The 16,219-nt window shown below is 41.8% G+C and overlaps 2 protein-coding genes across 3 annotated transcripts; both read left to right on the forward strand.

Moving 5' to 3' along the window:
• The first annotated feature begins 6 nt into the window (after window positions 1–6).
• Window positions 7–4,713, forward strand: LOC122130890. Its single transcript, XM_042705731.1, has 7 exons — window positions 7–90; window positions 389–1,551; window positions 1,842–2,016; window positions 2,874–3,117; window positions 3,446–3,561; window positions 3,722–3,888; window positions 4,356–4,713. The coding sequence occupies exons 2-7, from the start codon at window positions 636–638 to the stop codon at window positions 4,547–4,549; spliced, it is 1,812 nt and encodes a 603-aa protein (XP_042561665.1). The 5' UTR covers window positions 7–90; window positions 389–635; the 3' UTR covers window positions 4,550–4,713.
• An 86-nt stretch (window positions 4,714–4,799) lies between these two features.
• On the forward strand, window positions 4,800–13,553 carry LOC122130891 (T-cell acute lymphocytic leukemia protein 1 homolog). Of its 2 annotated transcripts, none has more exons than XM_042705732.1 (4): window positions 4,800–6,264; window positions 7,545–8,098; window positions 8,669–8,760; window positions 9,868–13,553. In XM_042705732.1, exons 1-4 carry the CDS (start codon window positions 6,208–6,210, stop codon window positions 10,389–10,391), a joined length of 1,227 nt encoding a protein of 408 aa, XP_042561666.1. In that variant the 5' UTR covers window positions 4,800–6,207; the 3' UTR covers window positions 10,392–13,553. The 2 variants fall into 2 exon arrangements, with proteins under 2 accessions (XP_042561666.1, XP_042561667.1); XM_042705733.1 differs by having other exon boundaries at window positions 7,615–8,098.
• Window positions 13,554–16,219: the final 2,666 nt, after the last annotated feature.

Consider the following 16,219-nt stretch of genomic DNA (forward strand, 5'->3'; position numbering starts at 1 on the left):
TTGAATGTTTCTGTTCTGTAGGGATCAAACAATTGGGTCCCCTCCACTGCATAAGGCTGTCTTTGTGGCAGCCCAGGAGGAGATATGCAGGTATCATTTCTCTATAGGTTGAAAAGAAGTTTAGCATTCCACAGAACTATTGTTGAAAGTTCAAGTTGGTCAAATATACTCATTATACATATAATTTAGCAATATATATATTATCACCATGTTGAATGTAGTCTACAGTATGTATAAACATTTGCCAACTTATATTATACGAACATACATTATTATGCCGGTATACATACCAGTTGCTAGCACTCCATAATTTTGCATTTTTAGATACCACGTACATTTAAACAACAGCCCATACACACACAGATGAGAATCTCTGTCTCCTTTGTAGAGATCTACCTACTGGGCCTCCCCCACTGCATAAAGCCGTCCTTTTCGCAGCCCAGGAGGAAATAGCAATCGCACCCATTAAGCTAGTGGATGTTCGTGGCCGGGACTGTGAGCGCGGGGCACATTCTCGTCGGGTCGGGCAGTCTCCCACACGCGTTCGCTTCGAGGATGAGTCTGCGAGGGAGGCGGAACGACGGTACCTGGAACGGGTCCGGCAGCGAGGACCTGTGGTGACGGACAAGTCCGCCATGGCAGCTAAACCAGACCAGAGCCGAGGCATCTCCACGGCAACCTTCCGAAAAGATCACGAAGGTCCAGTGAACCAAGTGATCATACCTCAGGAGGAAGTTGTGGGTAAATGTGAGGCCTGTGGGTCTCTCCTGGGAATCATTATAGCAAAGGATGCGAATGGTCAGCCTGTGCTGAGCACGGCTGATGGTCGAGGGAGGTTTGTCCCCAAGTGGGTCTCCCCTGATCAGATGGACCCGGCCCAGAATTACGACACAGAAGACACAGACCTGTCTGAGGAGCAGGTCTCGGCGGAGAGTGTGGGGAGTGCCCGCGAAGGTGGTGCTGGTGAGCAGGTGTCTGGTTTTGGCAAGCTGAGGAGAAGGAGTCTGAAGGGCGAGAGGCGCGATAACGCAGGACACGTCCTCGGCCCCTACGCACGGAGCCAGGACATCTGGTCGCAAAGACGGAACTCCTACTCCAAAATGAGGGTGGGCGTGGAGGAAGGCAACCTTCTGTGTGCCCAGACGTTACCCATGCCTCCCCAAGGTGTGACGCTTGCAATAGACTTGCAGCCCACTTTGGTACATACGACAGCTACAGCTAGCAGTTCTGGTATTCTGAAGGACACCTCCTCTCCCCAGTTACCCCTCAAATCAGCCTTGAAATCTTCCTCCAAGAACCAGCCCGGTGGGCAGCGTGTGCTGACGCTCCTGCCCTCGGTCCAGTATCGGCTTGTCCATCTGGACCAGGAGAAGGAAGGGAAACCTCACCACATAGAGCTCTCGGCCGACGAGCAGCTCACTGTGACGGCAGGAACCTCCTCCACGGGCCTGACCCCCTGTATCAAGTCTTCTCTCAGGTACACCACTGCCAAGGTGACCTCTGACCTCCCATCTCAGGGATTATGGGATGCTTCCTCAGAGGAAATGACAGGTGAGTGAGGGAATCAACTCAGCTGTTTAGCTTGAATGGTGCCTTTTTCCTACCAGCTTTTCCCACCTCGTAGCGGTAGTTCTCAAATCTAGCCTTCCGATTCTTAAGTGGTTGTGCATTATTAGATTACCTTTTATGCTACGTTGTTATTGTGAACTATTCAACATGCTGGTTTCCTGCGTTCACCACATCCCAAATGATGAGAGGCTCATTAAACCTGCAGGGCTTCACTGATGACGCAAAGGAGAATTTGAAAAAAAGGCAGCTCACCGTTGTTTTTTTATTAACAGCTCATTTGTGCGGAGAGGATCCCACGGGTGCCTGTGGTCCAGTCGTCCCTCTGGAGTGTCGGCCCGCTCTGCGCTGCGGGGGAGGGTCCAAAGCTGAGAACCTGAGGGCAGAGCTTCTCCGGGCAGAGCACCGCAAGGCCGAGGTCATGTGGGAGGACATGCCAGAGGGGGCTCGGTGGGTCTCATCTGTTAAGACCCTCTTAAGTCACTCATGTCCTCATTACTCACAGCAGTGCTAAAAAGATCCTATATCTCTTTCTGTACACTGATTTCTTTAGTTCCAGTTTTTTTTTTTTTTTTTAGTTAATTGTGCGCTCCTTTTATAATCATATTCACTATCATTACACTCTTTGATAAGCTACTTTTTAAAAGAAAATTGTAATTTCAGCCCTTGTCCCCTCATTCAATTAATTGTGGTGGTTTCTATTTGTTTCCATGGGCACACTGGATCCTTGGTGTAATAATGGTTTCTATTTGTTTCCATGGGCACACTGTATCCTTGGTGTAATAATGGTTTCCATGGGCACACTGGATCCTTGGTGTAATAATGGTTTCCATGGGCACACTGGATCCTTGGTGTAATAATGGTTTCTATTTGTCTCCATGGGCACACTGGATCCTTGGTGTAATAATGGTTTCCATGGGCACACTGGATCCTTGGTGTAATAATGGTTTCTATTTGTCTCCATGGACACACTGGATCCTTGGTGTAATAATGGTTTCTATTTGTCTCCATGGGCACACTGGATCCTTGGTGTAATAATGGTTTCCATGGGCACACTGGATCCTTGGTGTAATAATGGTTTCCATGGGCACACTGGATCCTTGGTGTAATAATGGTTTCTATTTGTCTCCATGGGCACACTGGATCCTTGGTGTAATAATGGTTTCTATTTGTCTCCATGGGCACACTGGATCCTTGGTGTAATAATGGTTTCTATTTGTCTCCATGGGCACACTGGATCCTTGGTGTAATAATGGTTTCTATTTGTCTCCATGGGCACACTGGATCCTTGGTGTAATCACACTCAGGGGGGCCATGAATGAACAGGAGGGCAAATCCAAGCTCTCTTTGCGCCGCTTCTTCTCTGCTATGGGGCTCAACAGCGTGGGCAAGTTGGTGAAGGGGAACCGCTCCAGCAGCATGGACCACCTGTGCTCACCCTCGGCCCGGCACATAGGCCCTCCCTCTGTCTCAGCCTCCGCCTCGGCCTCCCCCATACACCGCACCAGGACTCGACTGCAGAGGACCCCTTCCTTGCAGTCCCTGTACACGGTGAGGCTCACACACACAAAGCTGTGTGTCTAATAACTGACGTGTGCATCTACACACCTTAAATGCTTAAACCATTCACATGGCTAGAGCATCAAATAAATTATGTTGAACAGAAATGCAATACTGAAATATCTAAGAATGCTCAAATCGTTAAGGTGCTGCAGATCATTTAAGACCATAGCAGTGTTTTCCAACTCAAATATATCGATTGCTTTGATGATGTTCTTGTTTACTCTTGAAGTAATAGGTGCTACAATACAACCACTAGGTGGATATTGACAACAGTGTTCATGATTGACTTAGTTGTAATTTCACTTTTCACCACCAGGAGTCTCCTCTGGCCCAATTGAGAAAAGTCTCCTCTGTGCAGAGTCTCCAATCCCCAAAGAGACCAAAAGAGCGTTCAACAATATTGGGACCAGTGCCCTATAATCTGGCTCAAAGGTATAGCTTTCAAAAACACGTCTCTGTGAATGTGTGTGTGTGCGTGTGTGTATGTTTATTAGTGTGTGTGTGTGTGTGTGTGTATTTTCGGAATTCTTATTTTTAAATACACATCAGAGGCTGATTTTTATCCACATTTCATCTGTCTTTTTTCCCTTAGGGAATTTGACCAAGATCCATGCCTCGGAGATCCGGAGGTCCCTCGTGGGCCCCAGGGACGTCTGGTTCAGGCTTACCCTGACGGAACCCTGCTGATAGAGTTGAGTCGGCCGGCTAATGGGCCCTTTGGATTTGTAATCTCCAGGGGTAAAGGTCGCCCAGGCTCAGGTAATGTTCCAAACAGCTCACCTTGGTGGCATACTGAAGCTCCAGTGCTAATCTAACCAGAAGATGGAATAAAGGTCTTTGCTGAGACCTTTGTTTAACACCTGGAATATCTTTGCTAAAATATGTAATAGGGGTTCTATCTGAACAACAGAATATTTAAAAGCTTAGTGTCTGACTATCCACTGTTTATATTTTTATTGGAAAGAACATAACTTCTGTTGCCTTAGATATCATTGGTCTACAGTGCATTATGGTGTTTACATATATTTAATATGCGGGTTTGAAAGTGTATTGCCTGGCAAAATTCAACTTGACATTAATATAAGCTGATGTTATTAGCCCACACGTAAGAAAAAGCCACCATTCAACATGGCCAGACTGGGTAGGCCAGCCAGGTTTCCCCAAAAAGACCTAAAAGCAGGGCATCCCAAATGAATAACTCAAGATGTCTCTGTTTTTCTTCTTAGGTGTGTTTGTTGACCAGGTGGGAGACACCTCGGCGGACAGCATCTACACTGGGCTTCTGGGGGTTGGGGACGAGATTCTAGAGGTGAATGGGGAGATAGTGTCTGGCCTGTCTCTGGACCACGTGACCCGCCTCATGACCCGCGACAGCACGGCATCCATCCGGATCATCCCTCACCGCTGGATCCAGAGCTGAGGGGTGCCTCCACCGCTGCTCAGGGGCTGGGGGTGCTACCGTGAGGCTGCAGGGGAGAGATGAGGATGAGAATGGGTAAATGATTATGGACAACTGTCAAAAGCTGTGCTGTTGTATGCTTGCACATATCTGGCATAATCAATAAATTCTATTTTTTGCTCCAAGTCGTAGACGTTTATTCTGCTGTCCGAGAATAGGGCGGATTTGTTTGTCAGCCTACCTAAAATACACACCTGCTACAATTATCTTATTGGGTTGCATTCTCTCTCTTTTCACAAGATGAAGCATACCCTACATTACATTGTGGCACAACCTTTTCAAGTGGCTGTGCAAATGACTGCATGATTGGATAAAAATGAATAAATATGTTCAACATTTTAAACTAAACCTACTGATTAAAAAAACAAACATATTTCTCATTCAGGGAATGTCCAGTGAAAAATAGTCCTGGTGTCTATGACCTGATTTTTCATTTGTGATAGGACAATTAGGACAAAATTCTGCGTTTTATAACACTTTTTACAAAGGAGAGAAAATAGATATGAATTACAGTTATTTTTTTTGTATTGGCCACTGTTGGTATCATTTTCGTGTGGATATTACAAATGGTCATTCGTCTAACACATCGGGGCTTAAACAGTATATTTCGGCATCTGAGCATTCATCAAGAATTGCCGACAAAGGGTAGATGTCTTATCAATTCTGCCACTTATGTGGAGAAGAAAGATAAACAATAGGATGATGCTTCAGCAGTGTGCCTTCTCCTGAATAGGCCTATGCTATGGCACCTCACGCAATATACCACCATGGTGATTTGCCATTGTTGATATCTGCCCGTTTTGATGGAGCGTTATCTCCCCAGCAAGTGTGGTCCCATGGGTTTATCCCTCTGATGCCTCTGAGAACGACACAATTTGACTAGCTCGTAAACACTGAACCATAAGCTGTTACGCTGCTGTTTGCAGCTTGTTCCATTTTTTCCCCCAACAGTTTCTGCTGTGTGACTTTACTATTATTATATCAGTAAAAAGAGATTAGGCTACTCATTTTAATACTGTGTCCTGACACAATCCTAAACTGTAGATGTCGTGTATTGATTTCTTAAACCCATGCATTATTATAATGTATTTGAAAATTAAAGTCATCATACGCACACCAGACGCGCATCTAAGGAGTTTATGAGGCGTTACTGTACCGCCTAGGTGTCTCCGCTGAATGAAGAATATTGAGACACGAGAATTTTTTTCTATATAACAAAATGTGTCTGCATTCTTGCCCATACCGAGACTTAAAGCTATTCGATACCTTTGATCATGTTACATTTTATTTGCTTTGAGGTTAATTTTTAAACAGGATTTTTATGTGGAGGAATTGTATTTTTTTTAATAAATGCAAACCATAACGTTCAGTTCACTATTTCTGACAGCTCGTTGTAAAATGGGAACAATAACAATGAATGATTTCTCGTATAGGGGCTTAGACGCTTGTCGAGTATGAAATGGCCACGGCATGTTCGCTTATCTTGCCTTGCCATATTGCGCCCTTGTTCCGCTCCCTATGCCGCGCAGCGGGCTGGACTCGATGAGGAATTGCACAGACCTCACTTCCAGTTCCAGTCAGTAGCCTAGTTCACTAGCTCCAAAAAATCTTAGACATGGATGACCCCCAAACAAAATGGCTTCTTGCACATTAGAAGAAATATCGCGTCGGCATTTGTAAGTTCAAATGTTTAATTCTAATTACTTTTAACACGCACAGTATCAACTATTTTGGTCTTAAATTTGTCTATAATCTTGCGAATGTGTTATCAATAGCTGTTTATGTCCTTTGAAAAAACAGGCCTATGTGTAAGCTATGATTTGAACAATAAGGCCTATTATTTCTCTGTTCACTTTCGATGTTGTGGGTTTAAGGGATTTGTTATATTATAGTCATACAAATCTTTTTGGTAAACACAGCTATAATCGAAATATTTGTTTTCTCTTGACCAACACCGAATGGCACCCCAGCAAATCGTTCGTTCGTTTTCGCAACAAAAAGGAAATAATGTATAAGGACAAAACACCTTGATAGCACATGTGAAATAGGGTTAACAAAGTTTTATTACGGCAGTACGATTACAGCAAGTGTTTATAGGCGACACAAATTGTGCATTGTCCAAACAAAACTTCACATTAACACTAACTAAAAAGAAATTCATCCAACTTTCTGTTTTACATTCTACGGGCATGGGCAAGAAATCATCAAATGCCTACAAAATAATAGGTAAAATTAACAAAACGCAGCCATAATGTGAACTGCCATTCCGTAAAAACCCTTAATGATCAGCAATTCTGCATCGTTTCACTCAGTTATAGATACTGCTATATAGGCTACTAGCTATGTGAGGAATTCTGTCTGTCCCCCTGTGGATGACTGTAAGAATTCAGAATTCAGACCAAAAAGCTTAATGACACAGAACAATCAGCCATCATAACGGTTTTGTGTTGGCAGTTAATCTGTAACAGAGCTTAAGACAGATAAGGACCTATAACCCGATAACCCTCTGGGAAGCATGCTAAAGAGGGAGACGCAAGATAACTGACAGAACATAAAAAAATATTTGATTTTCATGTGGTTTTACCTAAACTGGTGCAAAAACCATTTTTTTTAATTAATAGGTATCAAACTATTATAACTCGTTACAGTGTAAGCCTAATAAAGCTGAATTACGGGTATAATTGGTTGACTTGTAGGCTAAGTAGTCTGTCACTTTTTGTATTTTACCTGAAATTTTGTATACCTGATTATGGTATACGGCCGCGGTGCCGCACAATTTGCATATATCCTAAAAAAAAGCAAACAGACAAAAAACAACAGGGTTATAGTGAAACATTGTAACAATCTCTAGTGCCCAAATACGCTTATTCTTTCTCCTGCGTGCGACATGTTTGCTTAATTTCAAATAATTTAGCACGTGTAGCCTAACAGAAGATTTCCTCTCCTCATTCTTCAGAGTGGTGGTGCCCAGTTCTGTGCATATGGAGACAAGCTTGACAGCGATTACACATATCTTGTCCTTTTAGTTGAGCCACATCTTGACAAAATGAAAGAAAAATCGGAAGCGGGGACTTGTAAGGAAAGTCCTAGTGTGGAGGCCAGTGGTTCATTGACGCAGGATTCAGTCGTCAGGGGGGCTGAGGATGTAAACCAAGACGAACCAAGTTCAAATGACATATCCAGGAGACAAGAGGAGTCTGATAAACCGCCTACCGGGACTGGCATCCGCAACGGCGATGCCAAGGGAACAGCTTACGCCCACCATCTAAAAAAGGAAGTACCAGTGATTGAACTCACCAGGAGGGATGATATAAAAGGAAGAAACCACTGGACAGATCAGCATAAGGTGCAGACAACGGAACTGTGCAGGCCACCTATTTCTTTGCCCCTGCCGCACCGAGACGCGCCAAACGACACTCGAATGGTTCAGCTGAGCCCTACCGCCTTTCCTCTCCCGGCAAGAGCGATGCTCTACAATAACGTTACGCAGTCGCTCGCCACAATTAACAGGTGAGTTAATGTCCTTCCTTCTCATATATGGCATGTTTTGTCTGGGTTTCGTCAGTCAGAATGTGTCAACAGTGCAAACAGTGCTTCATAAGAAATTATCCATCACCCGCCTACTTAAAATAGGATATTAGCATTCATGATATACAGACAGGTAGGCTATAGCATATGTTCCAAGGAAGAAACATGATGCTTTCATAACATTTAGGCTACTGTAGGCTATAGTAAAATGTGTGTGTGTTTGTGTGTGTTTGTGTGTGTGTGTGTGTGTGAGTGTGTGTGTGTGTGTGTGCACGCGCGTGCGCGTTTACTTGCTTTTATATGTGATTCAGGGCATATGAGGAGCATGTATGTGTGTCTGTATATCCAGAGTTTAGTGTTATTTAGTTATTCTTGAATGTATTAAATCTTTTTTTCAGGATACTGCGATTGTGTATTGTGTGTGTAAGTGAGTATACATGTCAATGCAAACATGTGGCTTATGGCTTGGGTGTCTGTGGCGAGTTTGTCTGTCTGCATGCACAAATGTGTGTTCTAGTATGCAAAACTCAGTCATTTTCCCATTTCTGTCAGTGCCTTTGGCGGTGAGTTGGAGCAGTATGGAATGTACCCTGGTAGCAGGGTAAAGCGCAGACCCATGCCTTATGAGGTTGAACTCGACGAGGGTAGGTGATTTTTAGATCTTTATAAGTATGGTAAGATGCAACTCTGCTGTGTTGTTATTCATTGCCAAAATCCTCCGCCACCATCTTAAAGCCACCCTCCAGTGCATTTTTCCTCAGTTCATCCAGTCCATTTGTTCACCACTGACATTCAACACAACAGTATGATTTATTTACTTGTTTACATTTAAATCAGATGAACCGCAGGTGTCATATAGGTTTATATGTCATAAACGGTAATTTTCCAAGTCAAGTATGTACTATAACTACTATAAGTGATTAGCATCCAGCATATACATATACTTAATGTAGCTGCCTCTTAATCAACAGTGGTGGTAAATGATTGTATTAGTTATGTCTATAGGAGGGGTAGCTGGCTGCTGTTCAAAAGCAAATCTGCCGCAGTCAATATAAAGCATACAATTAGTTCTACAAGGATTAAGATAGCCAATATCTGAATATGATTCGTTTATTTTTATGGAGAGGTGAAATACATATTTTCCATTGACATGGTGAACTCAACAACACATAACAACATATTCTCTATCATTAAACACCACTGATTACTGTTCTATAACAACTGATTATGTCATTGTCTCACAAAGCAGCATGACTCAATGTACACATTTCCACTCACCATCTTCACGTCATCATTATGCTTTATAACAGCTCTACTGTTTACACACTATCATACCAATAATCATGATTCATATCCTTTCTTGAATAATATAGTATTTAGTGTTACACCTAAAATAGTTGAGAGTGATCTTCATGCCTTTCAGTTTTCCTATCTTCCAGTTTCAGAAAATCAGCCTACATTTTCCTTTGTCTTGTGATTGAGCTTAAAACACCATCCACTATTTCTTCTGTGATCCACTTTGCTCTTTGTTAGGTGTCTTTCTGTCTACAAAATCTTTGCATTTCTCTCCTTTAATTACGTCTCATCTGTCTTTGTCTAATTCAGCCGCGGCCAAATCGGCCATATCCCCCTAACAGATGTTTAATCAACGAGTTCCAAACCCTTCAACATCATCCAGATGAGGGCCCTCTGCTCTTCTCTAACTCTCTCCTGATTTTAACCTCCATTCTCATCTTTCCATCCCGTCCCAGCTGGCGAGCCAAAGATCGTGCGGCGCATCTTCACCAACAGCCGCGAACGCTGGCGCCAGCAGAACGTGAACGGGGCGTTCGCCGAACTCCGCAAGCTCCTCCCGACCCACCCGCCGGACAAGAAGTTGAGCAAGAACGAGATCCTGCGCCTGGCCATGAAGTACATCAACTTCCTCACCAAGCTCCTCGGTGACCAGGACGGCGGCGGTGAGGGGATTGTGATGACTGCAGGCGGCGAAGGAGACGCCCAGGAGATTTCGGGCGTGGGGCAGGGTCGGGGAGTCGGGGTGGTGGTGGCAAATTGCGGGGGAGATGGAGGTGGCAGCGGGCTGGCTAGAGAGGAGCTGCTGCTGCAGGAGGCACTGTCTCCCACCTCTAGCTGTGGCAGCCTGCTGGACGGAGACGGCAGCTCGGAGGGTTATGGGGAAGAGCAGGACTCGCCTCCTGCCGAACCAGCATTGCTGAGCAGAGGAGGGCAGAACCCTCGCTCCGCACGGACACACGACGGCCAGAGCCAACGATGATGGCGGCGACTGTTAGAATAGCTGGAGACATATATACTGGATACCAACTGATATGTAAAAGAATGAGCATAGGGATTACAGTATTCACTTACCAAGTCAGTCTAACAGTCTTCCTTAAAACCCTGAAGTTCATTTTCCCATCTGAGGTCATCCAGTATTCATCTTTAAATATCTGACTAAGTCAACAAAGCCTATTCCTACTGTAGGGATACTAAGACCATACAAGTCAATCCTGATGCTTGGCATTTGCATTGCCATGATAGCTGTACATTCAGCCTTCTCCATCATCTCAGCCTTAGCCATCACAGCTCTACCAACTGTTGCCCAGTTGATACCATAGGATAATTTCCACAAGGCCAGACCAGGTTCACAACTTGGAAGATGTTCTTCCTGTGAACAGATTCCTAACATTTGAGTGTCTGAGCTCTTCCAAAGAAGGGTCATAGAGAAAGAAAAGTTTACTTTTACTCAGTAACTTAAACAGTAAATTATGCAACAAGATTATTTCTAGTATCGCAAGGTCAGATGTGTATCACAATTACAGCACAATAACTGTGGTGTCAGTGTGGATGGGAAGGATTTATGTATAGCTACGTAGAGGTAAGGTAACAGCAAAGATGCGTGTTGCTTGTGCCAAGTTGTTAGGAGGTTCTAGGAGGAGGAAAGCCATCCTTAATGAAGAAACCTAGTCAGCCCTTAGTACCAAAAATGAAACGAGTTTTCTTTAGATGACTCTCCATGATTCCTATAACATTTAAATTCTTAAATAGTTTTATGTCAGAATATTTCCAGTTAGTCTATGCCAATCAGAATTTTGCATTATCTTGATCTGGTAGTTAGCTTACTATATTTTCAGTAAATAAACAATAACTAGTTGGCATGGTACCAAGCTTTTGTGTTTAGCAATGCAGCAGATTCAACCATAAGCTACTAATTTGATGGTGAAAATCTGGCGACTGACACAAGGACATATCTTCGGATCCAGTTGAAGCTGAATGCAAACAAACTTGAATAACATATACACACTGGAATAGTGAATAGTTTTAATGTAGTAAAATACTTTTAACATCATTATACAGAATAAGTCAACACCACAATAGTCAATCTACTAGTCTCTTTAGTCTCTAAAATACTAGTCTCTTTAGACTATTCAATTATGTTTTTATGCCCTTCCCAACTAATGTTATCTGTTGATACACTAGGGTCACAGTTTATGAATCAAAGTGGAATAGGCATCAACACTGTAGAGTTTTTCGTTGTATTTCACATTCACACACTTCGCTATGCTATGCACAGGGTTGGGAAGGTTACTTTTGAAATGTATTAGGTTATAGATTACTAATTACCCTGTAATAAGTAAGGTAAACAATTTTAGTTACTTCATCAAAGTAATGTGACATATTATATTTGATTGCCTTTCGATTACTTTTTGATTGGCAGACGAGAGGCTGTGCAAATTCAAACAAGAGAACCAATCAAAAACAACACTCAAAATGTTAGCGCATACTGCCAAATGAATGGAGCCTGTCTAAACAGTGAAAAGATGCAAAGCAACAGATTCTACATATAAGCTTTTTACCGAAAAGAATATATTCAGATGTAATCCCTTTGTAATCAACAACATTTTGATTAGTAACAGTAATGTAATTAGATATTTTTTCTCAGTAACTGTAACAGAATACAATTACATTTATTTTCTAATTTAATGACGTAACTCCATCACATGTAACTAGTTACTCCCCAACCCTGATCATGTAGCACAAAAATATAATCCTCTAATTCACATACTCAGACTATCCAAACAAATATTTATTCTCTGCACAAAGGATATTTGGAAATGAATCTAAATATAAAGTCAATTATGGATCTAATGAGGAAATAATAGCATCTTTATAACAGGCTTACTGCCAGCCTGGAAACCATATTATTATTCAGAAATGTCCAGACTGCCAGTGTAGGCATACTCTTGTTTATCTCTCTACCTGTAGCTCATTTTGGCAGATTTTTCTGATTTTTTTTTCATTGACAAATTACCACACAACATGTTTGGTGAGGTAATTTGCAGGTCTCATTTCAGGTGAGTGTGAGCAATCCAGGAACAGACGTCTGCCTAAGTGGTGCCCCTAGAAGGGAAGAGCCATGTCTGTCGTGTCTGACAATAGTCATGCCTTCACAGTGCATTCAAACACAGTTTGGCACATGCATTGCTTTTGTCATTGCACTGTGAGCATCTCTAATCACATGAGCCCCGTTTACCATAATCACCCATCTTTGATTCATTATACAGCTTTGAAATGTGTGTGGGAGTCCTGATTAAATAGGTACCGCCATTTTATTTTTAACACCAGAAAGGTACAAAAGCATGCAAATTGCATCAAAACACATCATTACATGCGGTCTGTAGATTATCAGTATACGTCACTGTAAAAAGAATACGACCCCGGTTGTGGCTTCGTGCAGGATTCATAACACTGAAGTACTTACTGCGTAGTGAGAATGTACAGTATGATGTTTAAAAGTAAGTCTGTTCCATGTTTTAGTGACTCTTGTGTAGCCATATGCTCATATGTTTTTTGTCCAGGCATATAGTACAAATTATGTGGGTGCTTCCTTAATCAATATTACATGTAAATAATTTTTTCAATGTATTAATTTCAGTGGACTGTAAATAAACCCAGAGGGAAATTTGGAAAAGAAAAAATGGGACACACAGAAAGTGTAAATAGTTATAGATACAGTAATAGGTATCACTATAGTCAAGATATCTCCATTTTCTTTCAGTTCCATCTGCAGTATAGGTAACCTTTCTGTACCACTCACCATCACAGTTTTTTTTTTCAAGATTCTTGACTATTACTGTATAATTATAATGTTACAAAAATCTATAAATAATTTGATATTAAAAGAGCAAGAATGCTTTCTAATGACCTGTAAGGTACACTGAAGAGGTCAAATGTTGATTTGTTTTTTATTTTCATATTAGCGTACATATATTAGATGGTACATTCCTCCTATTTACACATTCCTAAATATTTTCTTCTGATGATTGTGGTATTCCATTAGGCCTCTTTGTAGTCAGTTTACTCTAGGTACACAGCAGCATACTTTTATGTTTTACACCGGAGGTTCTCTCAGTTTTGTAATAAATATATAAATAAACAACCCTGTTTGTTCTTTGATAAATATCTATGAACATGTTGTTATGCAATATTATTAGGAAATATCTTTATATAAAATAAAAATAATAAAGTATGTTTATGTTGTCAGTGAACTCAGTCCATAGATTTTATATGATTTTCACTGTCAAAATGAATGTGTTTTTACATTAGGTTGGGTTAAATTGCTCGACAATGTGTTATTCCCCAATTATCAAGAGACAGATGTACCTGGGGACAGCTCACATACCTCTGCTGTGGAATCCATAAGCAGAATTCTCACTTCCTTTTAGCAAGTGACAACTTCCTGTAAAGGTCAGCACACAGCAGGATATCCTGCCATTGTACAGACGCTATGCTCCAGGCATCCCAAATATTGTGGAAACCCTCACACATAATGTGTGACAATAATGGTGATTATGTGTTTTTCCAACTGAACAACAAAAAAATAAATATTTTAGTGATATTGATGGGGAGAATTAGAAACCATTCAAAACAAAATAGCAGAAAAAGCAGAAGACATACTGCACAGAATCAATATAAGCAGTGAAGTCGAGCAGTTGTAGAAGAGTAGGAAAGGTCTGAGTGAGAGAGTGAGCGACAGAGGGAGGGAGAAGAAAGGAGGGAGAGGAGGAGGGGATGGTGGATTTATCAGGCTTCTGCAGATGGGAGGCAGTGTGGCTCACGCTGCCAAGTGATTCTGTATGCTAATGAGGCTTTATCAGCCTCGCTGCAGGAACAATATACTGGATTCCACACAGGGAGTCCTGCCTGCCAGATAGAGATTACACTGCCTACACATTTATTTACTTCAATATGAGAATAACCCTCTCTTTCCACACACACACAAACACACACACACATCCTCACAAACAAACCACAAATTTGCACACAAACATGCACCCATCTACATACATGTAGCGCATGTTCATCATCCACATTTTTCTATCTTCAGCAGACACATTCAAACATTCAAAACCACAGTCTTTCTAACACACATGCATAATAAATACATTACTGTACTTACTTAACACTTCACCATGTCATCAATGGAGTAAAACATATTTTACAAACAGGTCAATGATTTAATATAACAGAGAAGAGGCAGACAATTCCTTTACATTTTGCTGCACATTACTTGAAAGAAAATGACTTGCTTGAATAACTATACAAACCCAATCATACAAATTGATGGACAACGACCAGGGTCAGACCAGGCTTATTTGATCAAGGTTTAACTCATGTTTGGTAAATTCAGACCAAGCCAGTCAGTCACCAGTTATACCCAGGTTGTGGCCATTCAGATAGGCCCTGGATCACAACCCGGGAACTATGCATATATCTTAACTGACAGACTGGATGGGAGGGAATCTAAATTTCCTACATAATGCAGTTCAAGATATGAAGAAGACACGGGCAGCGGAGAGGATACACGGTAAGTTGTGGTTTGTTTAGAATGTTTAGTGTGCAGTGTTAAAACTGTGACAGTGATGCAGGGAGAAACAGTTGCACATCATGATGGTAACAGCTTTTAAATCATGTAGGCCTATCTGAAATTGTGGATCTTGCAGCATATTTCAAGTAAAAACACTAATGGCTGAAATTAACACAATCTGTATGCAAGGCGTGGGCAGGATTTAAAAAAAACATAGAGGTTAAAAGTGTCTGCATGCAACAACGCCCATCTGCCCACCAAATGTATTCTTACCTTTATGTAGCTCAGGCCCATTGTGTGTCTTGCTCAGGTCCAGAGACAAGATGATCTCTAAGGCACATTGCATGAATGTCGTAACTTGTGTATTAAATAGCACTTTCCATCACTAATTTGTACCACTTTTCATGAGCAGAATCTTATATATGCACTAAAATATCGCAATAGCTTATAGGATAGGTAGATTTTATGTCCATGTCTATCTGACTCAAACCTGTCAAGTACCACATGATTACATTTGGCAAGTGAGTAGCCTGACTCAACTCCTATGTCATTATTTGTGGTGTGCCTATTTCATTCACAAATAACAATCTAGCTTTGTGGTCTCACAGTTCTCATGGTTCTCACAATTCGCTGTGCACTTTGATACAGTGTTTTGAGTCATACTCATGGTATGTAGAGCAATACCTCTAGTCCCCCTAGTGAACCAGGAGACTATATAAACACCATAGACCAAATGGGCTTCCTGGCAAGACTATGCCATATTGGGATATACGATGAATGATGAGGTGCGACAGTGGTACAGGAGGTAGAGAAGTTGGTTAGTAATCAGAAGGTTGCTAGTTCAATTCCCTGTCGAAGCGTCCTTGAGCAAGACACTTTGCTCCTGATGTGCAGTGTGCCATCAGTGTAAATGTAAAATGTGTATACATTGTAAGTCGCTTTGGATAAAAGCGTCTGCTAAATGACTAAATGTAAATGAGGTGTCCAAGCAGAGTTGCCATGGAAACTTGATGTCAATATGTCAAGAGCATGTCTCTGCCAACTCTGGTGAAGATTCAACATGGTTTGTTGGTGATGAAAACTTTGTTTTGTGATTAAATCCAATATGGCGACTGCATTAATTAGGTTGACATGAAAAGTTGCCATGTGTCAGCATTGGGACCTTCCACGGTAACACCGGACCCAAGATTTATCTTTTTAAGGCAAACACATCAACAGTTATTAGCTAAAACACATTT

The sequence above is a fragment of the Clupea harengus genome, unplaced genomic scaffold (genome assembly GCF_900700415.2).
Source record: "Clupea harengus unplaced genomic scaffold, Ch_v2.0.2, whole genome shotgun sequence".
Lineage (NCBI taxonomy): Eukaryota > Metazoa > Chordata > Actinopteri > Clupeiformes > Clupeidae > Clupea > Clupea harengus.

Excerpts from the sequence above, each read along its gene's own strand:
- LOC122130890 (XM_042705731.1), top strand. The coding sequence starts at position 636 with ATGGCAGCTAAACCAGACCAGAGCCGAGGCATCTCCACGGCAACCTTC. Across the intron at positions 3,118-3,445 it reads CCTTGCAGTCCCTGTACACG|GAGTCTCCTCTGGCCCAATT; the intron begins GTGAGGCTCACA and ends TTTCACCACCAG. Across the intron at positions 3,889-4,355 it reads TAAAGGTCGCCCAGGCTCAG|GTGTGTTTGTTGACCAGGTG; the intron begins GTAATGTTCCAA and ends TTTTCTTCTTAG.
- LOC122130891 (XM_042705732.1), top strand. The coding sequence starts at position 6,208 with ATGACCCCCAAACAAAATGGCTTCTTGCACATTAGAAGAAATATCGCG. Across the intron at positions 6,265-7,544 it reads GAAATATCGCGTCGGCATTT|AGTGGTGGTGCCCAGTTCTG; the intron begins GTAAGTTCAAAT and ends CTCATTCTTCAG. Across the intron at positions 8,761-9,867 it reads TGAGGTTGAACTCGACGAGG|CTGGCGAGCCAAAGATCGTG; the intron begins GTAGGTGATTTT and ends ATCCCGTCCCAG.